Source organism: Pelmatolapia mariae, linkage group LG2, assembly GCF_036321145.2.
Source record: "Pelmatolapia mariae isolate MD_Pm_ZW linkage group LG2, Pm_UMD_F_2, whole genome shotgun sequence".
In the NCBI taxonomy this organism is placed as follows: Eukaryota; Metazoa; Chordata; class Actinopteri; order Cichliformes; family Cichlidae; genus Pelmatolapia; species Pelmatolapia mariae.
The window spans coordinates 4,476,256-4,501,504 of NC_086228.1; the positions used below are offsets into that span (position 1 = coordinate 4,476,256).

General features: G+C 40.7%; 1 protein-coding gene across 1 annotated transcript; it reads left to right on the forward strand.

The window, feature by feature from the left end:
* Positions 1 to 9,586: 9,586 nt before the first annotated feature.
* mchr2b (melanin concentrating hormone receptor 2b) lies at positions 9,587 to 12,934 on the forward strand. Its single transcript, XM_063484250.1, has 2 exons — positions 9,587 to 10,236; positions 12,295 to 12,934. Exons 1-2 carry the CDS (start codon positions 9,833 to 9,835, stop codon positions 12,932 to 12,934), a joined length of 1,044 nt encoding a protein of 347 aa, XP_063340320.1. The 5' UTR covers positions 9,587 to 9,832.
* Positions 12,935 to 25,249: the final 12,315 nt, after the last annotated feature.

Here is a 25,249-nt window from a genome sequence, read left to right on the forward strand (position 1 = left end):
TCCAGTAGACTTGAGGACACTTGCACAGTAAATGCCAATGTGCATTAAAACTGTTCTTGGAAAGTGGTGACATTTTCCTGGAGCTCAGCACCTGTCTGCATGTTTTCACTTCACTTGCTGTATCTTAAGAAAATAAAATTTTCATGCCACTTTTCTTCTGGTCGTTATTTCCCGAATTACCAGCATATATAACTTAAATGGCAGCCTATTTAAAATGTCCACAAATCCAAACTTTGTCCCGAGTTGCTAGGAAAATACAATGTTTTGATTGTTAATTCTTGGAAAATGAGATGCTAGTAAAGCGAGTTATTTGTAACACCAGAATAGATTTGTGGGTATTTTATAAGTGGATGCTTTCCCTGCATACAGTATGTGAATTCATCATGCTCATTCCCCTGAAGGAGATCATATGATGGTCCAAAGAACCTTCACAAGATCTGTGTCATCCAACAACCAGAGAAGAACAAAACAAGCATGGAAGGACAAGTCGTACAATCGGAGTTTCTTAAAAGACATGCCCGGCATTCATTCTGTGATCCAAACACAGACTGAGATATCTCGGGCTGAGTCCGAGTCTGGTACAGTCTGGTAAGTTTGTGCTGACGTGCGCTGACCTATCGTTCGTTCTTCTTGACAGAACCGCTGCCTGGAGTGAGTCATTGCCTAAACGACTATTTCATCCAAATGAATCGCACATTAAAATGACAACTCGCGTGGGACGAAACATACAGGGAGCGTCGTTGCTATATGTAATGAGAAAAAACCCTAAAGCCACAGTATTGTTCTGGATTCATGCTTTGTAATAGTCGCGGAATAACATGTAATTTATATTCAGATCTTTTCTTTGTTCTGGGTGAAATTTCCATGAATATTTCATCAGGCTTAGTCGGAGAAGAAGAAGCCGAACAAAAAGCTTCCTTGTGGCCAGCAGTGTTACACAGCTGAAAACAGCACATAAGGAAGAAACACAAATTCATACTGAATAGCCAGAGGAGACATGTATATGAGGTGGTGCACCACTGGGAATCCCCCAAAATAATAAGAAATAAAAACATGTGGGAATGCACGATATGAATCCTACTGGGTTCAGATTGACCTCTCGCTTTTATGCATCATTTCTTCATTTTTTATGCTAAAATAAAAAAAAAAAACACTGAAAAAAAGTTTTGTGCACTCTCGTTATACAGTCACGCAGTATTTCTCCATTTAGACAGAACAGCTTTGATAAACATAGCTTTCATACCCAACACATTATAAATGTGTTCACGGTTCCTTAGTCAACCTCAAACCTTGCATACTGTTCATATTTCATGCCCTCACATTAGACGGCCAAGAACTCCCTCATAATAAGTCTCTGTGCCAAGTTTCGAACTACAGATGTATTTAGAATGTATAAATAGCCAACCTGACATTAATACATGGATGATTAAGCCTTAATTTATGTTTCAGAGAGCAGGGAAAGTGTACTTTTACATTTCTACAACACTTCCTGCACATCCTGCTTTCCCCGAAGCATGAAAACAGCCATGATGATTTAAATATATTTAACGGAAAGTCAAAGTAGCAAGGAAATACTCCAGCTGCTGAGATTTATAATATATAGATAACCATTGCAGACATTAAACACTGTCCTCACTGAAAAAAGAATAATCTATATGTACCATAAAAAGATTTTACTTTTTTAAGACCAGTTTTAAGACCGATGGGTGCTTGTCTCTGTAGAAACCTGTGCAAACTCTGCCATCACTGTCCCATAAAAAACATACAGACGTGGACGGGCATGTAATAAAGTTTTTTAAAAAAACCCTGATACCATAGATTTCTTGATGTGAGGCACGCCGGTGGATCTAAAGTCCAGCTGAATAGATATTGAACCAGAGCAGCCTCAATAAACAAAATTTTGTAGCACCTGTAGAGTGGCATTGAATTTCCAAATACTTTAGGAAAGCAGGTCAAATCTGTCACATTCAGTATGTAAGGCTACAATGATTAGGTTCAGATGCAAGATGGTCTTGGTGTTTTAATAAAATTATAAGTTTTTTTAAATTTTGCTATCCTCTACTGTTAATTGTACTAAAAGAATTCTCAGATTTTGTTTTGCAAAAGTGGCTTTTTTAATATTACTAATTGGCAGATGTGAGCCAGAGGCTGCAAGCATTAGCTGATACCTCAGCACTTCACTCTCTCATCCAAATCCAACATAGTCTGCCTGCCATGCAGCGCACTTTCATCCAGTGTTGATGTCAAGACCCTGAAACACTTCCATATGAAAGATTGAATTATTAATCACCTCAATTTAAATCTGGTTTCCCACAAAGACAACCAAATATGTAACAATGCAGAAATCTATGACCTAGAAATGTAGCTTTTAGGTAGGTAGGTATTAAATGTTAACTGATTGTTATCAGTCACAAAATGGTATCAAAATTCCATGAGTGTAACTGAGAATGAGTCTCTGGTAATCCATGGCAGGGTAGCTACATCCCAAACTACAATTTCATTTAATAAATATAAAACAATGAAGCTGAAAATATAAAAGGCACATTTCCTTGAATCATGTGATTTGTGGCTGAGAGGAAATTACACACGGGTCTAAAATGAGGTTAGTTTTTACACACCGCAGTCAAGAATGTACAAACTAACCGCCTCCAAATTCAAGCTTAATGAGATAAATACTTCTCTTATTAAGCTTAATGAGTCTGAATGTGGCCAGGCGGGTCAAGTGTTTCCCATGTGTTTGTTCCAGCTCCCTGTGAACCACAACAAAAACTCTTAGGGACTGTTCAAACTGTGACCTGAAACTACCTTCGGCTGGTAGTCCTCTTGCATCTATTTACACACTAATGCCGTAATCAAATGCAGACCGAGTCCTCTTTGCATCACTATTTGAAATATTGCTGTCATCCTGATCAGACTGTGATGCATGGCCGCAGTGCTGCACTAGAGGACTGACTAATCTCTTAAAAATCCTCCTCCCTACCCCGCTCCTTACACTCTTTCCCTTTATCAGCTCTTAATGGCAAAGATAGTTTGTGAATAGCTTTTATCTGTTCCAGCATCTAGTCTCAACTGTGAAGGCAAATTGTTACTAAAGGTCCCATTCTAGGAATTTTCATAGCATTTGATCAATAGAAGAGGCAGCTCTATAAATAAGGTCAGGGGGCTGTGGTGGATGCCTTTTAACCCAGTGACCACAGTAACAAGGGGCTCATTCTCATCTGAGGGATGTTTGAATGTTACTTTATCTTGTGTTTCGTATATCTAATCTGGAATAACGACCGGCTTCAATGCCCGCTGAAAGCAGATTATTTAACAAAACGTAATGATATTGTAACTTTGGACAAATCTACAAGGATTGCAGCACAGTGTTACTTTTTATGAGCTGAGTTCTTGCTCTGGAGGAGATGCAGAAGTCAGTGCTCCATGAGCAGGTCTAAAGTGACATGAATACTGTCACTGAAGGAAGCTTTGATCATCCAGGAAGTCAAAAACAGACTGGGCAGCTTTGAGAAACTGTAGATCCACAGTTGATTCTGTCACAAAAGTCACAACCTTTGTGAAGCTGGGTAGTCTTCCATAATGAGGGGATTTTTCCTTTAGTAAGATATAGCATCCATCTGTGAGAACTCTGAGTAAACATCCACTATTAAGGAAGGACTATCAGAGGGAAATTTGTGCTAAGCTGAAGTTTTGCCTTCGAAAGCTGGCAAAGATCTGTTATCAGAAATGTCACAAGGGCAATAAAATCATTATAAGCTTCAGTCATACCCTAATGCCACATTTAATTATGGTGGTAGCAATGTGGAGTACTTATCTCTTAGCTCTGCCTGTCAGCGTTTTTTCTTGTTTTTTTTCACAGCTCACAAGTTTCTTTTTATTACTTGCGGCCAATCAAAATTCAGTAGAACAAGTAGTTGGATGTATTTCAATTCTATATGTTTTGGAAGTAGAATGAAAGCCAGCCATGGCTGTAGAAGGTGAAGGTTTGAACTTTAGAAGGGACTAAATTTAGTTTCCAGGGACTTTTACTGCATTTGAAAGTAATGAAAAGGAGAGACAGCACAGTATCTGACATTTGATTGCATCCAACACAGGAGTCTTGCGTAAAGCTCTGCCGCGGCGTGGCAACCCCACTCAGAAAAAAACCACTGTAGGACTGATCGTCATATATTTGCTAATAATCATTTTATACAACAAAGCACCATTTTTGGTGTTTTGCCCACAGGAAAACCACATAGGCACAGGGAAAACATGCAAACTCTTTAGTTTGTAACAAACGTTACTGTTAAGGCAAACAAATAAACAGATAACGCCACTGTAATATGTTAAAGTAAAAGATTGCATCATGGCTTTGCGGTAAACTAGCTGCAATTCAAAAATACAGGATAAGACTAAAAATTATTTTTAAAAAAAACTCACAATGTAAGCTGCTTCGGGTACCAACAAATCTGTGCCTGTATTTTTAAAACCATTTAATGTATTTTTTTCCTAAACACACTCTTGGCTGCTTCTCTACATTTACACACTAATAAATAAACCCAGCACACCCACTCCAGCTTCAACTTTGTTTGCAACTTTAAATAATCAATGCACACTTTGCCCTTTTGCCTTAACCTTGCCAAGTCAACCATGTTCTGTCTTGTCTTTATTCTTAAGTAATTACTTTTACTTATGCTACTACTACTACTAATGATAATAATAATAATAATGATGATGATGATGATGATGATAGTATATATATATGTTTTATATTTATGCATTTATGTTCACCTTTTCATTGCAGAGTATCATGCAACCTCTCAGGCATGTGATACTGTTAACTGCACAGTGGACAGGCTGGAGTTTCATTTTCTTTGGTTCATGTTATGTAATTGAATTGCAAACAGACACTTCTACCCTGGTTTAGTTTAGCATGGAGCACAATATACGTACAGCCCATACGTTACTGAATCTGCTCAGTAAATTGCAGCCTGCTCAGAATGTGCAGGAAATGAAACATGATCCTTAGAAATTAATCTAATTTGAAGTCTCCTTCTATACTATACATTAAGCTTGACGTATAGATACAGTGGCAGTTTCTCTGTGGCGTTTCATATTTTCATAATTTAATTATCGGCCTAAGGCATAGCACTATATTGAATAAAAGATGTTCTTAGAAAAGTTACTCAGACACTACATTATGTTTTGCTACATTTGCCACTCACTGCTTTCAGTTCCATGTCCACAGAGTGTACCACAGGCACAGAGCACAGGATGTACTCAGGTTTGTGTCCTTTGATGTGATAGAGCATGGTTTGCTGTGGAAAGGTATTGATTGGTTTTAGTGTCTGTTTTTGGATTTTGTTAAATAATCCAAGTGAAAGGAGGAATGGGATGTCAAAACAGGTTTACAGTGCATGCTTGTCGAAATGCTTCTTAGTATAAATCTCTGTAGATGTACTCTACTAATACAGATTTATGCTCAATCTGTGTATTTTCTAGGCTATGCTGCAGTGCAGTTGCGGCCACACTTTTGACACACTTATGCTGTCAGGCGATAATCTAGTGCCTATCTGCATGGATATAAATCAACCTGCATGTGTTTTACATGCGCATTTGATACTGACTGCGATACCATGAAAACACAGGTAAAAACCTGCTGTGCGCAGCTCAGTGCCAGCTCCCCGATGCTCTTTTGAAATAATTCAATGTCACAGCAATTATACACTTCACCATAATGAGCGCTCATCTGTGCTGATGTGAGAAAATTCTGGAGGGCATGAAATGTCAAAAAATAGGACAGGGTAGCATCTAATATGTAATGTCTTTAAACTGTCTGGAGAAGACTTGAAACCACTTCTGTGTTTGCATGGAGGAACTTTCTAAGAAGCATGGGTAATTTCACTGAATGCTGTAAATGGTGTTTGTCACATGGATGGCATTTGGATTACTTTATTTTACTAATTCATTCAAGAGCAAAAAGGGAAATTGCGACTGACAGGCAAATGGTAATTTGCTTTTATCAGGTTAAAAAATAATGTCCGTGTGTTGATCAATATCAAAATGTTCTGTTTCTGAATGTGTTGCTTCTGTTTGTCCCGACAGAAGCCGTGTACAAAGAACTTCTTTGTAAAGGAATGAAACCCAACATAAAAATAATTAAAGCTGTCCGCTGCAGCCGCTTCTCATCTCCGACTCTTTGTTCTTGATTCTTTGTTTGTTTTCCCTCCTGTTGTCACTAGACTCTGCTGTTGTTGTTCTATTTCCACTTCAAGGCAGCCTACCTGACCTATGGCGTCTGGGCAGTGTCTGCAAAGTGTGCAAAGTGTCACTGGCCAGAGGAGACCTGCTGTTTGCGTGTTCAAAGACTGCACCCGAGTGAACCTCCAAAGCATTCACATTGGCTCAATTCCCGTAATCCAGGCTAGAGAAGTAGACAACAACACGAGAGCATAATGAAGCCTTTGAGGACACTGGTGGCATAGGTCACATGATCATTACCTAATATACTACAGACTGAGTCACACTAAAGACAATATTTTTGTTTTGTTCACTTCTTTTTTTTACAGTTAATTTTGTTTTTGCTCACTGTTTGGTTACATTTAACCACCACTTGGGTTAAAAGCTGCAAAACAGTAGGTCAGGCAGGCATGACACATGTGAGTGAGTTTCCAATTCATGCTGTCACAAAAAAAAACATTCAACAGTTTGTGTCAGTTCATACTAAATTGCCACAAGACCAGAGGCTTGCATGTTTTGGGATCCGGGAAGTTTGGATACATTGGTGGGATTCTTGATCTAAGAGAATGTTCATGTGGGTGGTCTGCATGAATGCCTTGATGCAAAGTTTCCCAAGAGGGTAATGCATGGTAACGCATTATCTTCCAGTGGTTTTAATACATCTAACCCTTCTGGTTTAATCTGTACCCAGAAACTTGTCGGCACACTCCAAACTTTAACAAGCTGTCAGCTAATCCTAACTTGATCCGGGCTTGATCTGTCGCACCCTTTTACAGTAACACACCTTCACACTCCGTGGGCTAGACCGGGGCAAGCGCCGTCCTCTGCGCTCGACCACTTGAGCAGGTGTGAGGTAAGACCCTACTAACCCTGTCGCGCATCCGCGCTCACAGTGGCAGCTGCCGAAAGAGAGAAACAAACACTGCGCGCCTTTGGAGATTTGTATCGGCCACAAACCCAACTCTTACAGCTTTGGGTATCTTCAGTCCACAGTAGCCTATCATTTATAGCACAAGAAGCGTGCTGCTGCAAACAATGAGATCTGTGTCTTTTTTGTACTATTTTTCTACTAGCCTTCTAAGAAACAGATAGTCACATGAGAAACACTGTAATTCTCTAAACAAGCTATTAAAACACACACACACACACACACACACACACACACACACACACACACACACACGCACAGTGTTGTGCAAATGTATTCAGTTGTTATCAATGATGCAGAGCCATCAGGATGTTGCCTGACTGGTCCCAAATTCAGTCTGCAGCTGAACTATCCTCTGTAACAAGAGGAACAAGGAGTCCTAAAACAGATGGCACTGCGCCCGTGGACCTTTGATTTCAACATCTTGCAGTCAGTCTGGGATTACACGAGGAGACAAAAGACAGCGAGACTGCCCAAATCCACAGAAGAACCGTGGCAAGCTTGGAACAAACTACCTGCCAAGTGGGCCCACTAACATTAGCAAATCTGCACTAAACACAATGTGCAGGGCACAAATGGAAATTTTGAAAAGAATGGAAATGGACAGCTTTTGTAGTCACACTGACAGCCTAAAGCCATCTTTCACAACAAGCCAAACTGATCCATTCACACATACATTGATTCTCTGTGCTTCGAGAGCTTGATTCATCTCACACCCACACCTACGGCCGGTATGCCAGTTTAGAAAATTAAACCAACAAACTCTGCCTTTGGACTGTAGAAGAAACCCAGAAGAAACCAACGCAGGCAAAGACACAAAAGAAGCTGTCCAATCATGACTCATGATGTCACTGATGCTGATATCTGTAAACTATCAGAGGACAATAACAGTCCTTAGAATTCATTCTCGGGGGGAACTTGTGTAGGGGAGCATCCACCCAGTGAGATATACAACGAAGAAATATATAGAAAAGAAATCAGGATCTTCTGAGGGACTCGCACTTCTTATATAATATTCCACAGGAGCCCATGTAGAGAGTATGAAGTTATGCAACACTAAATGAAATAAATGCAAACAATGGATTAGTCCTTGATCTCAACAATTTGCTCAAAAACATTTAAGCAAAGCAAATGACTTCTGATACTGCGGGGGGACATTATTATGCAAATCCTCCATTTGAAACGTAGTCACATCTCCTGTCCTTGAATTGCTGATATCAAAGTGGAGGGGCCTCAGTCAAAACGCAGCGACCGGCCTTGCTTTTAGTCACTCTGCATGTTTTTGACTTGTAGATAGAACCTGCACAGGTACTCTAGATCACAGCAATTACCCGTCCATCTCTGCATGAAGGAGGGCTGGTGTGGAGGATCAAGATAATTAAATGCAAAACTCATTTCAGAGCTGAGTTTAAAGAGCTCGCTGAGGCAGGTGCGCTGTGTGTTTTGGACAAGAGAGAACTGGCAAAAGTATAATGTATATTTTATGTGAGGACCTGTGTGAAAAATAATTATATTATATGCGTCTTTGAATGGTTGGTGGAACAGAAAGAAAGCACTACGGGGAATGAACAAACAGCCCCTGAAACCGGCACGAGGAAACCTCCAATATATATTCCTGCCGGATGACCTGTGATGAGATCCCAGCAGAGCCCTCTCTCCGTTGAGCTGCTTCAGATTCTGGATCAGCTCCTGTCCTTTATAGCTGCTCCCAGCGATGTCAGAACAAAGCTCCAAAGAAAATCACATCTTTGATAGCAGGGTTAGACAGGAGCCTTTAGGGCTTATTCACCACCGGAAAACTTAATTGCCAGCGATAGCCTTAATTTGCTGAAGTTGATGCTAATCATAATTTAGAGAAAGCAAAAGAGAAGAATGTTTAAAGATCGTCTGGAAATCTAGGTGAACCCCCCAAAGGGAGACAAATCTTTTGTTTTATGTAAAAAATTAAGTGAAACAAGAGAAGGTTTGAAGGGGGCACGCTACAACTGTCTGCAGGCTGAACCTCAGATTTGTTTCCAACTTTTTTAACGCCTTAAACGATTTGAAAGAACTTGAAAAGAGATTCTTTCAGTTTGCCGTCTTAAAGTTTAAGCAGGAAGTCCTCTTTGATCCACGAAGCTTGAATCTTAACCTACACGCAGAAAGAAGTAGAAGCGTAAAGGCGCAGAAACTGTGGGTGTGCCGCCTCGTTTAAATGGGAAAAAATACTGGAAACGCCCCTATGATCAAAAATGCCTCACTAAATGTTTTTTTTTTACTCTTCCCCCCTAATCTGCATTTCTTGTCATGAGGTTAAAGTGCCGATTTGTGATTTGCTCCTCTCATTACACAACGCGGAGCGTGATCCTCTGCAGGGAGGGAACACTGGTGTCCGTTGAAGCTCGCGGCAGAAGCGCACAGTAAACATTTGGATCCTAATTTGCTCCCACGTATAAACATCTTCGGAACGATATCTTTGCTAGTGTAGTCAGCCTGGATTGGACAGTGCTTTTTTCCCTCCTCTTGTGCTAAATCATATAATCCTTGTTAGTGAAAGCCAGGGAAGAGAAGCGGATACGCGCTTTTGGAGAGAGAGCCAAAGTTTGCCGCCCTAAGTTTGAAGCTCGGGCTTGAGGGGATCCCGGAGCGCACGGTGCGCCACTTAATTAACGACCACGCCGAGGTGACTGTGAGGACGAGCTGAAGATGAATGACACTGGCATATTGTGCAAAAACAACCAAACAGACAGCTTCGCCGATCAGTCATGTCAGAATTCAACTCCCTCGCCTTACAGTCAGATCGACATCACCACTTTCATGCACATATTCCCTTCCATTTATGGCATCCTGTGCTCAGTTGGAGTTGTTGCCAACGGGCTGGTTATCTACGCGGTGGCAGCGTGCAAGAAGAAAATGGTATCAGACATCTACGTGCTTAACCTGGCAATAGCAGACATGCTCTTCTTGCTTGTGATGCCCTTCAACATTCACCAGCTGGTCAGAGACAGGCAGTGGGTTTTCGGAAACTTCATGTGCAAAGCGGTCGTTGTGGTGGATGTCAGCAACCAGTTCACCACGGTGGGGATTGTCACTGTGTTGTGCATTGATCGGTAAGAGTTGAAATCCACACATCTCACAGAGTTGTTGCCAATCCATGAAGATATTTTAATATTTTTTTCTTTTAGGAAAAAAACCAAACAAAAGATATCCTCCAAAGCATGCTAACAACAAATAAATGTATTTATCTGTGCAAAAATTAAGATAATAACAACCCAATATTAGCTGAAAATAAGTAAAAGTAGTTGTCTGGTATCCACTCTGTACTCACTGTCTTTATTTTATTCCACAGTAGGTGTTTTTAAATCTCATTTCCAGAGTTTTCTGTTTGAAAACAGAAATCCATGCTCATGCTCATTTGTTCAGCCTCATACATAGCCAGCCTCAGTGAAGCCTCAGCCTAAGTGAAGCTTTCATTTCTTTAGAAAGGCAGTCCTTCTAAAAATGTACCACTGAGTGGGTTTTTTCATGCGAGTAACAACCCATGAAAACACAATCTTCCCTATATAAATGTGTCGGGTCTGTGAGCTGAACACATTCAGGACATTAAATGAGCCCTCACGCCAAAGAGCTGAAGTGATAAACATCTCCATTTAGACACAATCTGGATCAGGTGGCTTTGAGAGAGGTATGATTGCACACATCTTCAGAATAATACACATAATACATTTCTGCGAGGGGGAGGTCACTGGACCGGATAAATGTGCTCCGATTTAGCGGCACCACCTCCACAGAAAGAATTCCTCACAGGTTTCTTATTTGCTTTGCCATTTAGGTTGTGAATCATCGGAGCTTTATATCACATCAATTCAGCTTCATCATTTTAAATCACTTCTTTAACGGGGAAAACAAAGACAAAGGTTTAACTGTAGCAAACACTGAGGAGAAGATCAAACAATCCTTTTTAAAGAAATCAAAACTTCTTCCCTTTCAAGGCAAATAATTTTAGTCTGTAGTCTTGAGTCAAACGGCAGTGAAACTCATAGAAACCTAAAACAAAAAGCAGCTGATTTTCCCGAGTTTCCAAATCACATTTTTGATATCTGATTATCTGAGTTTATTTGAGTTGCCCCATATTTCTGATATCAATGTTACCTTTCAAAGAAAACATACATTATCTGCTCAACATCTGCTCATACTGTAATTGCATAAAAATTTTTTTCCTTAATTTCTTATTAGGTAAAGTCCAAACTGCCATTACGGTGCTTTTCTTTGAATTCCCTGCTGTTTATCCCAACAAAGGCCACTTTATCTCGGGCTGCTGTGTAATTTCATTTCATGGGAGGTTTGTGGATACCAACATGATCATGTTCCCAATTAACAGCAGACCTAAATAATTGTAAAAACATTTACAGATGAGTGACTCATGTTTTAATGCCCCTATGCTGTTGGATTTATAGGTTTCAGATACATACAAGTGTTTGTTTATTTGAAACACAATACCCGAAGGGCTGTTGGTTCTTTGCATAGAGTTAAACTGTAATATTCTTCCTCTATGCAAACCTAAAAATCATCTAGGGACAAATTTTTAGCACATAATATAGTGCAGGGCTATCTAGTGTTTTGACAGTCTGAAGTGGGGGGATTTGGGCATATAGCAAACATATTCAACCTGAGCTCAGGACATGAATGGCTCTGAATGATCAGTATACTAAATTAATGATAAGAGAGTAATGGCAATTTAGCAGCATGTCATGGAGGAAATTACAGGAGTGTTTTTGTGTCCACGCCTGCTAAATCGCAACAGAAAGGTCAGGCGCAAACATGCAGACAGTCACTGGCTCTACTTAAATGGCAATGATTGCATGTAATGGCAAAATGATTTTTCTGTCTCTTCAAACTGAAGCACAATCCATATGGAAATGTGTTTACATCCTCTTGCTAAATCACTCTTATTAAATTATGCTGATTTATCAGTGCAATCATCACTTTAATGATTGCGTATCTCTGACCTAGTACCTTGTATCTCATTGGGTAGCCTGAGCTCATCCAGCATGAAAATTACCATCCAAGCAAAATCCTGCACTTGCATGCACTCTGGCAAAGCTGCTTTTACCATTTGTGTTCAAGAGAGTGGTCATACTCTTTACACAGTGCATTCTCCCTCACAGGTACATAGCTATTGTCCATCCCACCTCAGAAAAGAGGACCGTGCAGTGGACCATCATCATCAATATGCTGGTGTGGCTGGGCAGCTTCCTCCTCTCCGTCCCCGTCATGATGTACGCCAAGGTTGTGAGCAGGCAGCATTTGGAGGTGTGTATGATGTACCTGGACGGGCCTGAAGATATGTACTGGTACACTCTCTACCAGTCTATCCTGGGCTTCATCATCCCCCTCATCATCATCAGCACCTTCTACTCGCTCACCCTCTACCACGTGTTCAGTTCCATACGTCGGGTCAAGCGTAAGCAGTCTGTTTGGGCTAAAAGAGCCACTAAGATGGTCCTCATGGTCATCGCCCTGTTCCTGATCTGCTGGTCGCCCTACCACGTCATCCAGGTGATCAACCTGAGCAACAACAAGCCAACCGTCGCTTTCGTCTATGCCTACAACATCAGCATCTGCCTCAGCTACTCTCACAGCTGCATCAATCCACTCATGTTGCTCATCTTCGCCCAGAATTACCGTGAGCGTCTGTGCCGAAAGAACGCGCTGCACAGCTCTCAGCACTCCTCCAAGGTGACGGTGGTCAAAACAGATGGCTCCAGCACAACAAACGACCCCAACTACCGCTGTACGGTCATCTAACTTTTTTTTTTTATATATATATACATATATGTACATGTAAATATATTGCTGCTTAACACAAAAGAAAGGAGCTCGGATGAATGGAATCACCATAAACTCATACCACCTAACGTAATGGCTCTGAAGCATGAGCAGCAAAAGCAACCGCAGCTGAAAAAAACACAGAAAAGTGGAAGTAATGTTTTTTTCTTTCTCTTTTAGTCTCAGTGTTTCCATTAGCCTTCATAAACTGTACTTCCAGTCTCTTGCTGGTCAGTTGCAACACCGAAGTGCAGCTTGCTGGATAAGCGTTCACATGCTGAGTGTGTGAAATGATGTGATGTTCGGGACTCTTTCCATGGGAGGGTGATAGAAGGAGTCAGCTTTATTATGTGTTTGACGGATAATTTTAACACCACACATGGTGGCATGTTCATTCTGAGTGTATGTGACAGCTATCAGCACCATTTTCCAAGAAGGAACTATTTATAAGGGCACCTGTGTTGGAACCGATGGCTTTACTAATGGTGAATACATAATTTACATCATTATTTTGCATATCCATCCATTTATTTTCCACCTTATATGAGGCCTTGGTTGGCAATCCACTAATAATTTCTCATGGTTCTTCCACCAGCAGCTCAGACGTTACCAAAGAAATAGGTCATCAACCCCTACTGTATCATAATTGACACATACAGGTTTTTTTGAAACAGCTACATCATCAGTGTGATTTGTTCCCCCCGAAACACTGAAAAAAAAAATCACAATACGTTTTTAAGCAATGAAAAAACTGAAAAAAGTCAGATATAGCAAAAGTCATATATGGCAATTACTTCATATTTCAGACTATAAGGGGTTAATTAGGAGTAGTAATGGGGAAATCAAAATAAGCCTGTTTTCATCATGGGTAATGTTATAACATTAGAGTCTTATTTTGATCCGAAAATGATTCAATTTTCTTTATATAGCCAAATCAGAACAACAGTTACCTCAAGTCGCTAATCCTGATCTTAAACCTTACCGAGTAGTTTTGGATGCCTAAGCCTAACCAGGGAGAAAGTGAAAGTAAAAAGCATACGAAAAGGAGATTAATCAGGGGTAAAAATAAGGGAAGACAAAAAAACTCCAAATAGGACACAAATCCATGAGTTAATCATCATCCAGCCGACCTTCTAATTAATATTTCTTTAATTCGATCTTAAAGACAGGCAGAACTTCCCTGATTTAAGTCCAGGCTTATTTGGTTTGTCTCCCAGAGCAGTCGGAGGTAGGTTTCTAACACCCTGCCAACCCACAATCAATTTTTAATGGTGTGAAGAGCAAGAGCAAATTATATATTCACCATATAGAATGTAAATATTGAAAAGCATTAGTTACAACTAGTAAATGTACACACTTCTTAATCGTGGGACCCAATAATCCAATATGTGGTTGTTTTATATTTGAAGGAAACAAAATAAGAAAACATTTTAAGACGATTATACGGCAGACAAACTTTAGAACAACAGCAGAGATGATTTTCTCAGTCATGTAAATCCTACAATAGCTCAGGCAGCCTGTTACAAACTGCCTGATTGTTGTACAAAGTACTGTAAATCCTAAGTATTTGTTAGGGTGTGGTTCACGCACTATTTATGAAATGTGTTTGTAATGAATGTAGTATTTAAAGAGAAAGACTTTTTTAAAAATCACAAACACATTGTGCTACTCCCGACGCCCCCAGTGAACAGCCTGTTTGTTTTACCCTCAGATTGCTGGTAAATTCAGCATAAAACACCAGTGACTGATTTAAACCCAAAAAGTAAGACCAAGAAGTGTTGTGGTTAATGAATGGTTTCCCAAATCATCAGGCATTCTGTGTTTTATTTCTTTTTTTCTTTATTTATTGCCACACAGCTCACAAACACTGTCCTGCTTTTCCTAAAAGAAAGCTTCAAAGAAAGTCCATGGACGCAGAAGCGGATGTCTGAAAGCTGGCATGTTTTTTTATCGTTTTGGGGTTTTTTTTCTTGTTGAGTGTCAGATTTGGAGAAACGGTGTTGATACTGTATATTGAGTTGAGATAGTTGATTTAATATTGGTGTTCTTCTCTCCTCTCATGTAATGTATATTTGATATGTGCTTCAGATTGTGCCTCTGACATGTAATTTTGTGATAAGAAGTTGTTGTTTTTTCTCATAAAGGGCTCAGAGTGATATTACAGAGACAGCAAACTCATTTCCCTTCAGTGTGACGTTAAAATGCACAATGAAAAGTGAGAACGTTTTATAAGTATAACTCTTTTTTTTAGATCTGTGACGCAGCATAAACACAGAGGAATAGACTGTCAGCGTATAGTTCGTAAATAGCTATGACTGCACAGTAGATGATCATCACTGGTTTCTTTCATAAGTTTTGAAGATGAATTCTTTTAATTTTGAGTGTTGTTTATTCATTGTGTGCCAACTGAGGTGAAGGAGCCTAGTGAGTTTTTAAACAGGAGCGCACATTCATTAATTACAGGTCATTCCTGAGTCCTCGCACACTTGCTCCTCAGTAAATAATCACAGTGTGTTTCAGTGTGTTTGTCTCTGTGCTGTGGATTGCCAGCTGTGCTTAATTAGGCGACTGGGCCCTGGATGCATACAAGTTCTGTGGAAAATTAGTTTGGGGTAATTTAACGACATGTAAATTCGTCTGGAAACGCAAAATACAAACCGAGCTCAAAGTGTTGAAGTGGCTCTCAGAGTCTGACTTCATGTCGAGGCCCTGTATTGTGAAAGGGAGCCTTTGTCAATGAGTAAGCTCACATTATCTTTCTCAATGGCCCTCAAGTGATTCCTTGTTGCATTTCAATACAGACTCACAAGAGGGAATATCCCAGTTTCTGTCCATTTTTTTCATGGCGGCAGCAGCCGAAAATCTCACTAAACACGACACAAGTGTTTTTGGGGGAGACGATAACATGAAGGAACAGTCGTGGAGTGAACAGTAAACAGGCATCTGTGTCACCGATACCGATGCATCCTCCTCTTCTTCTTTTAAAGCGTGTGTCAGTGGAGTCCTTCTCATATTTTGGCTTCTGTCATTTCTGCACTAATGACTCCCCAAAAACACTTCTATTGTGTTTTGCGACATTTTTTTTTTCCATTTCCATTGTGTCATATTTTTACTTCTGCTGTGTTTCGTGTGTTTTTGCAGCATTTTTCTACATGCTGGTGTTTTCTTAAATTACTGTGCATTTGACCTGTCAGGGCCACCGTAGTTACCTTCAAAGGGAATGTGCCCTGGAAGAGATCATTATTAGATGATCATGTAGCTCATTTCAATAGAGTTTGAACATGCAGAGTTACCTCTACATGTCCAGATTTGTCACTTTATCTCGAAAGCCCAGCCCAGCCACCCGATGGAGGATATGCAATGCATTATTATCAGGTTCTTCTAAAAATTCTCCAGTTGATCCAAAACACTGCGGTGAGAGCACCAACAGGGACCTTTTTCTCTTCACTGGCTCCCTGTTAAATCTAGAATTGAATTTAAAATTCTTGTGTTTGCATGCAAAGTCTTGACTGATCAGGCCCCATCATAGCTTAAAGATCTTATAGCATCATATTATCCCAACAGAGTATTTTGCTTTCAGACTTGCTGAGGCTTTGTTGTGCTTTATAAAAGTAGAGCGGGAAGCAGAGCCTGTATCTGTGGAACCAGCTCCCAGTATGAATTCGGGAGACAGACTCCCGCTCTGCTTTTAATAATAGACTTAAAACTTTTCTTTTTGATAAGACTTATAGTTTGGGTTGGATCAGGTGACCCTAAACCCTTCCTTAGTAATGCTGCTATATGCTCAGACTGCTGGAGGACCTCATGCGATGCACTTAGCACGTCTCCACTCACCTCTTTTCACTCCCTAGGCGTTTATGAACCCCTGCAGGATGTCATTACATTTTTGTCTTTTCTCTTCGTTACTCTGTGTTAGTCTGGTTTCCTGCTCATCTCTTTCTTTTGTCTTCTCTTTCTTTTTTTTTCTCTTTCCCTTCACTCCCAACTGGTTGTAGCAAATGGCTGCTCCTCCCTGAGCCTGGTTGTGCCGTAGGTTTCTTCCTGTTAAAAGGGAGTTTTTCCTTCCCACTGGTTCAAAGTGTTATCTCGAGGTTTTCTCCAGAATACTGTAATGTCTTTACCATACAGTATGAAGAACCTCGAGGTGACTGTTGTTGTCATTCAGTGCTATGTAAATAAACGTGAACCGAATTGAAATTGAACTACTCAGTGCTCGTGACCGTTGTAGAAGGTTGGAAAACTGATGGACTGGTAAATGGAAAGCTTCGTCATCTAGCTCGGGTCTGTTTTCACCACAGTGGAATTAATCAATCCACCCATCCATCTCGAACTCGGTGTTAGCATCACTCGGGGATGGTCAAAATCCTTCCCTTGGGATAGCAACTCTCCCCCAATGCTGAAGGAGAACCATTTTCTCAGACTTGATGGGACAAACCTTGTGTAACCTTGTAATGTAAGCAACACTTCCCTCATTTTACAACCTCAACTCAAAGATTCTTTATAACAAAGTTTTTTTTCCGTATAGATTTCAAGTGAAAGCTAAAAGAAATTGGCTTTAAGCAGCTTGATTCATCTTAGGGACAGACTATGATTTGGATTAAAAATTGCTGCTTTATTAAGGTAAACAAATCTTCGTAACCATGGTTACAGTAAAATCCTTCTACCAGAAATGACCAGAATGGTGCATAAAAGACACTTTGTTGACACAGAAAATGGGAGACCGTCTGCCGTCTCTCACATCTTGTTAGTTTGCTCATCCTCCCCGATCCTCTCTTCCTCTTTGGTACTTGACTCTATAATAGTGACACTAGTTATAAACCACTAGCTTGTTGTAAAAATATTGTTTTGGGAAATTTGCTGGAAGAAGCGCTGCTGTTGTTTCTGCTGGGAGTCTCAGTTTCACAGGTTGAACCAGACTAGGGCTCACTACCTGACTTTAATGTGTGAAACAGGTGGCATTTCCCTTTATTGTTTCTGTTGCCATTGAGCTTACATCCAGAACAAACAAGTTTAAGTGAAATCAAATAATCAAAATTTAATGCAGGCACTTAAACAGAGGCTTAAAGCTGATTTTTGCCCAGGGACCTCAACATTGGGTTAATCCAGCCCTGACCTTGCTTTGCTGTGGTCTCCTCACTGTCTGTATTGTAAAGTGCTTTTTCTTTATTTTCTTTCATTTCTTTATGCTGAATTACTCAGCCAATGAAAGCTTTAAAAGCCTCTTTAAAGCTTCTGTGGCTTCGCTAGCTTTTGTTATGACTTACATGTCAATCATATATATGAACTTCTTTGTGAATTTCTTGTAAATGTTCAGACCTGCAGCATATTGTACAGTATAACTGCATCCTTCCAAATCATTTCCCAGTAATTCAAGCAGCATTTCATTTAATACATCGGTGCTCTCCATTCTCACTTTAGTAACCATAAAGAGTATCCAGAGGAGAGTCAGACTTTTAATCAGCAGTTGGTGCAGTGGTAATATTTCAGATTTATCTTTGATTATCTTCAGACGCATCAAGCGAAAACACTTGCCTCTGCTATTTACAGTGACGCTCATACAGTAGCTCTTGTGTTATTTAGCACTCCAGAAACATGCCAGTAATGCCAAAGGAACAGTTGAAAGTGCCAGCTTAAAAAAGGAGGTACTGGGGAAGTGTGCTTGGCCCAGGTTAGTCTAGTGTTTTGGGACATGCCTGCGTGCCTTCTTCGAAGCAAGAGTCAGAGCGTCAGCAGCCAAAACAGCTTCAAAGTCACACCAGTGCACTGAAATGACCCTGAATGATATATCGACCTCTGTCTTTGTTTTAGTTAAGTGAAGTGAAGTTACAGAGGATTTCATCAACAACCACCACCCCCACTCCTCTTTTCTTTGGATCTTTGATTTGAAAGTTGGGAACACAGTTGAACAAAATCTTCCTGATAGCTAAAACAGGAGTTTTACAGATTTTTTTTCCTATTAAAGGAGAAAGTAAAATTCTTAATCTTTAGGCAGGATAAGACTGCTAGTTTAGTTTAATATGACAGCTGGAAACTGCTTATAGGGATTTTAACAGAATTAATTAGTGAGCATTGTAAGTACTAGTAGGCGAATTTTTAAAACCTTCAGACAGGGCCTGGCTGGTTGTTTCTGGTCTGTCTAACTGTCTGCTGACTGCAGCTGCACTGATCCAGCAGGGGAAATAATTTTTTGATCCCCTGCTGAATTCATACGTTTGCCCACTTACAAAGAAATGAATAGTCTCTAATTTTTATGGTAGTTTCGTTTTAATGAATAGGGACAGAAAATCAACCAAAAATGGAAAAAAAACAAATTACATAAAACTTAAAAAGTAATTTGCATGCCATGAAATAAGCATTCGATCTGCTAAAACCCCCATGAGTAAGTCCAAAGAGCTGTCAGTGGATCATCAGCTTGGTGAGAAGGTGACGACTGTTGGTGCGCTCAGAAACGGTACGCACAGACATCGAAACATTTTACTTTGTGGCCTTTTTTCCGCTGAGGGTCCAGGAAGATTTCATCCTCCCTCAGTCAGAACACTGAAGATGGGTCATGGCTGGGCCTTCCAGCATAATACTGACACAAACATACCATCAAGGCAACAAAGGAGTGGCTAAAGCACATTAAGGTCATGGAGTGGGCAGTCTCCAAACTGAATCATATAGAAAATCTGTGGAGGGAGAAATCTAAAGGATTTAGAGAGTTTCTATAAAGAAAAGTGGCCCCTGAGATGTGTGCAAACCTGGTGATCAACTACAAGAAACATCTTACTGCTGTGCTTGCCAACAAGGTTTTCTGCACCAAGTACTAAGTTGTGCTTTGCATGGGGATCAAAGACTTATTCCACTCAATAACATGCAAATCAATGTATAACTTTTATGTCATTTGTTTTTCTGGATTATTGGTTGATATTTGTTCGCTCTTCATTAATATTAAACTGATATAAAAACCACAGACTGTTCATTTCTTTGTAAGTGAACAAACTTACAAATCCAGCAGGGGATCAAATCACTATATCCCCCATTGAATGAAGTGTTGTCCACCTTTTCATCCAAAGCTCAGGAAAAAAGTGATTCAATAAATGTCAGGTATTTTCTTAGAGTCCTGAAAGAAATAGTTAGTAAGCAAACTGCCATCAAGCAATGATTAACCAAGCCAACGGTCAAATTTCTTTATATGAAACAGAAATGTTCTGCATTAAATCACGGTACGGAATGAACAAGTAGCAGTTTTAGAGAACACGTCCATGAACTGGATGTGTATTTATATGATTATGTTTCTGAAGTAGACTTTAATTTGAAATGAAAATAATTTTCAGTCCACCTTTACTTTTCCTATTCGTAGGGGTTTGCCCCGCTCGCCCTTTTAAAATGTGATTTTCAGCTCTTTTCAAAGGGAGATCTCACTCTTGTGTTCACATTTCATTACTGAAGCCGGTCGAGGTAGACGGGTCATCCTGCCTTCCTCTCCGCAATCCTTGGTACAAGCAGCACCTGTTCAGCGCTTAAACATGAATGTGTTCCGGCTGTGATTCAATCAAAGGTTTGACAGGAGTCCTTTTTATGATCCAGGCTAACATATAAATCACATTTTCCTCCTCACCTCTCATCTGCACTGACTTCTCCCTCCTATCTCAGTGAAGCAGATCCCTTCCAGCCCAGCTTCACTTAATATTTTCCCACCGGAGACAACATAAATTCAATTATGGATCCCATACACTCCGGTCTCTGCCGGGAGAAAGGAAGCCAAAATCTTTCTTTCTTTTTTATTTATTTTTTATTTGCCTGCATTACAGAAGAAACCAGCATTATGATGATATCAGAAAAGCTGCACATCTGACACATTTTCCACTCTGCTGCTGAAACATTACAGAGAATGCAGAAAACGTGAGCTGATGCTCCTCAGGAGTTGCTGGAGTTAAACCTGACGGGCCGGCACTGACTGTAAAAACTTCACTGAATATTAAAATGTTGCAGTAGCACAGCTCTCTCACAGTAATGCTGATGCTACTTGAAAATCTATCTCTGTAAAGGTAAAAAAATACTGTTTGTGTTTGGAGCTCTGCTCAAATTCAAACTCAGCCTGAATTCATTCAGTAATAACGTTGAAGACCAAAAGCATTAACAGGGATCATCTGTGGAGCCACAATCTGCTTTAATTTAACTTTCTGTCAGTGTTCAAACTGTTTGAACACGTGAATGAGCCACACTGTTTACTTTTGGCTTATTTTTCTTAAAACCGGAGCACAAATTCCAACACAAAACTGGTTTTGTTCTTAATGCGGAATTTGTAGACAATCATAAAAATATTCAGTCACGCAGGAAGCACAGTCAGAACTTGTCACAATCAGAAGGCTTAGCTTTCAGGACGTCGACTCAAATGAAAAGATGATTATGGGAATGTATGTGCACAGTGTTGATGTAAGACATTTGAAAGTATTAAAATGCGACTGGATGCCGGGGTGCAGGAAGGCGTCTGAATGCTGTACGGACGCCAGCGACAGCAGCGCACGTCAGCATAATTTTCAGGTGAGCAGTGTGGCAGAACTCGTGGTGGAGCGAACGTTTACATGCACCGCGGTGATCGAAGGAGAGCGCTGGATGTGGATGTGACACGAGCGTGCACTGCAGCAGTCTTAAACCTGCCTCGCGGGTTTATCGGCTGGCAAGTGAATGGGAAGCAGATTGTTGGGTGATTTGGAGCTGATCTCCAACAACTGTGACCACTCACGTACAAATTAAACACAATGGCACTCAGTGACTTTAAGAGTATTGACTTTAAACCCTCGAGCACCACAGTGTAAAAAATTTGATGAGCACCAGAACTAATAAGAGGGAAGCCGCTTTGAATGCGGTGCTTTAGAGAGCCATCCGCAGAGACAGCTCTTCTCTGTGTGCATGCATGAAATAAATCAGATGATTAAGAGAATAAAGTTTAAAATGTGGATGTCACATCCACACTGTAATCCAGTGAGGAGTGCAGTCGAATCAATCAAAATTCAGAACACATTAAGATGTTACGGTGGCTTGCAGATGAGAACATAGACAACATAATTAAGCAGTAGACTGAAGGTGACATGCATAGCTGTTACCTTTAAAATGTAGCAAGTCTGCAAAGTCATAACAGATGACAGAGTGTGCTGAATTACAAGGAGCCTTACATTCACCCTCTGATGATGAAATTTATATCACCCTGTTCACATCTGGCATTAACATGCATCTCTACGTTGGTTTAAAGGGACGTCATGTCATGTCTCTTGTGCAAATAAACATGGCCTGCAGCCTGAGGCTGAAAATTCAAAGAAAACCAGATCAAAACATCTTAGATTCTTCGTCGTCATCCAGGCAAGTTTCCCAGGATTTTTGAGTCCACTGTAACACATCACTATAGGCGCTGGAAAGTGCATTAGTACGTACTTTTGTGTACACAGAGGATGTAAATGAGTGGATCATCCTTCATTGTGATGCTTGTGCATACACATGCTGATGCTGGTTCTGTGTGTCTGTTTCCCCAGTGGATCTGCATTCAAACCCGTACCTGCGATGAGATCACCTATCAAACATGTTGCTGCCAAGGTCAGAAATATATTTAATGAACGTGAAGATTGACAAGGGCTGAATAATTATGATCAGAGCATGGTTGGAGCATCTATAAAAGACCGTGAGGCTCGTTCCTAAGTTATATAAAAAACGTGCGCTGTCAGATTCACCTACTATAATCAGCGCTCCCAAAAAGCTCGATTTCGAAACTGCAAAGAGCAGTTCTGGCACGGATACAAAGCCCAGCAGGAGAGAAAAATGTGTTTTCAGGTTTATCAGTGTGGATACAGCCTAAAACCCCAGATTACACGCAATTGGTCACTAATCAGATTTTCCACTCCGCCTCTGCCACAGCGATACTGCTCTCAGTGTTTGAAACCCTCTTAGAAGTCTGGTTTTGTTCACTGTTTGCCTTTATCAGAACTCACACCTCACGTAACTATTTTTTTCCTTCTACCACAGCTTAAAACACAAAATTCCAGCTCGCTTTTAGAGCATCCCAGAGCATGTCTTGTGATGTTGTTTGAAAATTTTCCTCCTCAAATGATGCCAAATATTCACTGGGGTTGAGGTCTTGTGACTGCTGATGGAGAGCCATGCGAGCAACACTTGTTGCTCTCCCTTGGACTTTAAATAGCTCTGATGCATGTTAAGACTCATTGTTTTACTGGAAATTAAATCTTACTGCAACACCAGGAGGTTGTGGCACGAGGGACTTTACAGCAAGCTTCCCCGGGATAGAGCCCACTTCTATTTGCACTGCAGGGAGATGATCCATAAAAAATTACCAGACATAAATATGCTAAACACACTCTCCTTGGTGGAAACTGATTATGCATTACGAGCACTTTTTTTTCATTCCTCACACACACACGGATGCACTTAGGTTTGAACTTTGTTTCATAAGTTGAAAAACAAAAAACATTCTTCACTGAGGAAAAACTCCCATCTAACCAGGACTGCAATCTTATATCTAATCACAAAATCTTAACTCAGGGTGTCTTGAAAATACGGTGCAAAAGGGGAAGCAAAGCCAGGAGCATCGGAGGTGGATTCAAGCTGTTCCACCATGGTTTAGATGGGAAGAGAAATGGAGCAGGAGTAATCTTGAAGGAAGAGTATCTGAATAGTTTTGTGGAGTTCATGAGTTTGAAGCTGAGATGTTGTCATGTTGTATGCCCACAAATTGGATGCCAGGTAGAGTAAAAGCGGAATTGTATGGTAAGTTGGATGAAGTGGTGGATAGTGTTTCCGGGGGAAGAGAGTAGTGATTGGAGCAGGCTGCAGCGACATATGGGTGAAGGGAACAGAGGTAACGAGGAGGTGAGGTGTTAGGTAGGTATGGTGTTGAGGAGAGAAACCTGTAACGACAGATGGTAGTGGATTTTGTGAAGAGGATGGAAATGGCTGTGGTGAACATGTACTTGAAGAAGAGGGAGGGAAAATGGGGTGATGTATAAGAATAGGGGAAGGTGCACACGGGTAGATTACATCTTATGCAGAGGGTGCAATCTGAAATAGAAGACTGAAAAGTGGTGTCAGGGGAGAAAGTAGCTAGGCGGCATTGGATGGCGGTGTGTAGAATGACTTTAGAAACTAAGAAGACGAAGCAAGTAAAGTGAGAAACAGGGGTTAAATGGTGGATTTTGATGAAAGAATTCTGTGCAGAGTTCAGGGAGGGGTTGAGGCAGGCTCTGGGTGGTAGTGAAGTGATACCAGATGGCTGGGAAAGTAGAGCTGAAGTGGTGAGGGAAACTGCCAGGAAGGTGTTGGGTGTAGTCTCAAGGCAGAGGAAAGAAAGCAAGGAGACCTGGTGGTAGAATGAGGAAGTGCAGTAGTATTCAAAGGAAAAGGTATGCATGTATGTGAGACTGAACACTAAGGAAAGAGAGTAGGAGTTGTACTGATTGGTTAGGCAGAGAGATTAAACTGGAAAGGATGTGCAGTAGATGATTAAGGATAGAAATGGAAATTAACTAACACTTATGAATCAATACAATGCGAGACAGGAGAAGGGATGGTATGGAGGACGGTTTAGTGAATCAGGAAGTTCAGAGGATTAGTAAGAAGAGAGTGAGGGCAGCTATGAAGAGGGGGTGTCAAGGATGGACACAGATAAGGTTAGAGAGGCAAGTTCGAGATGGTTTGGACATGTGCAGATTAAGGACAAATGATGGAAACTTAACAAATAATGCTGAAGCTAGAGCGTCCAGACAGGAGGAAAAGAGGAAGACCTCAGAGAAGATTCATGGATGTAATGAAGGAGGACATGCATAGAGTGAATGCGACAGAGGAGGATGCTAGGGATAGCATGAGATGGAAGCAGATGATCTGCTGTAACAACCCCTAAAGGGAGCAGTCACAAGAAGAAGTGCTGTGCAAAAGTTTTCACTCCTCGTTTCTTTATATTTTTCCAAGGAGTCAGAGACCCTTGTAATTTTTAAAGTTGTCACGGTGAGCTGTGTGGCTGGCAATGGCTGGACCCAAGTGCAGGACTCCGAGACAGAATAGTTAACTCAGAAGCGGCAGCTTTATTTGCTGGCATAAGAAACTTGGCCACACAAAAATAAAACTCCAACTAGGAAGGTTAAGTAAACCAAGAATACCTGGTGACTTGATATGATCTGACGATACAAGACGAGGGACTCACACACAACTAACGTGGAGGCAGCAACAACTAGCAGGGAAAAACACAGGGCGTGAATACAAACTGAGGTGATTAGGGAATGTGAAACAGGAGGAGAGCACAGATGGGAG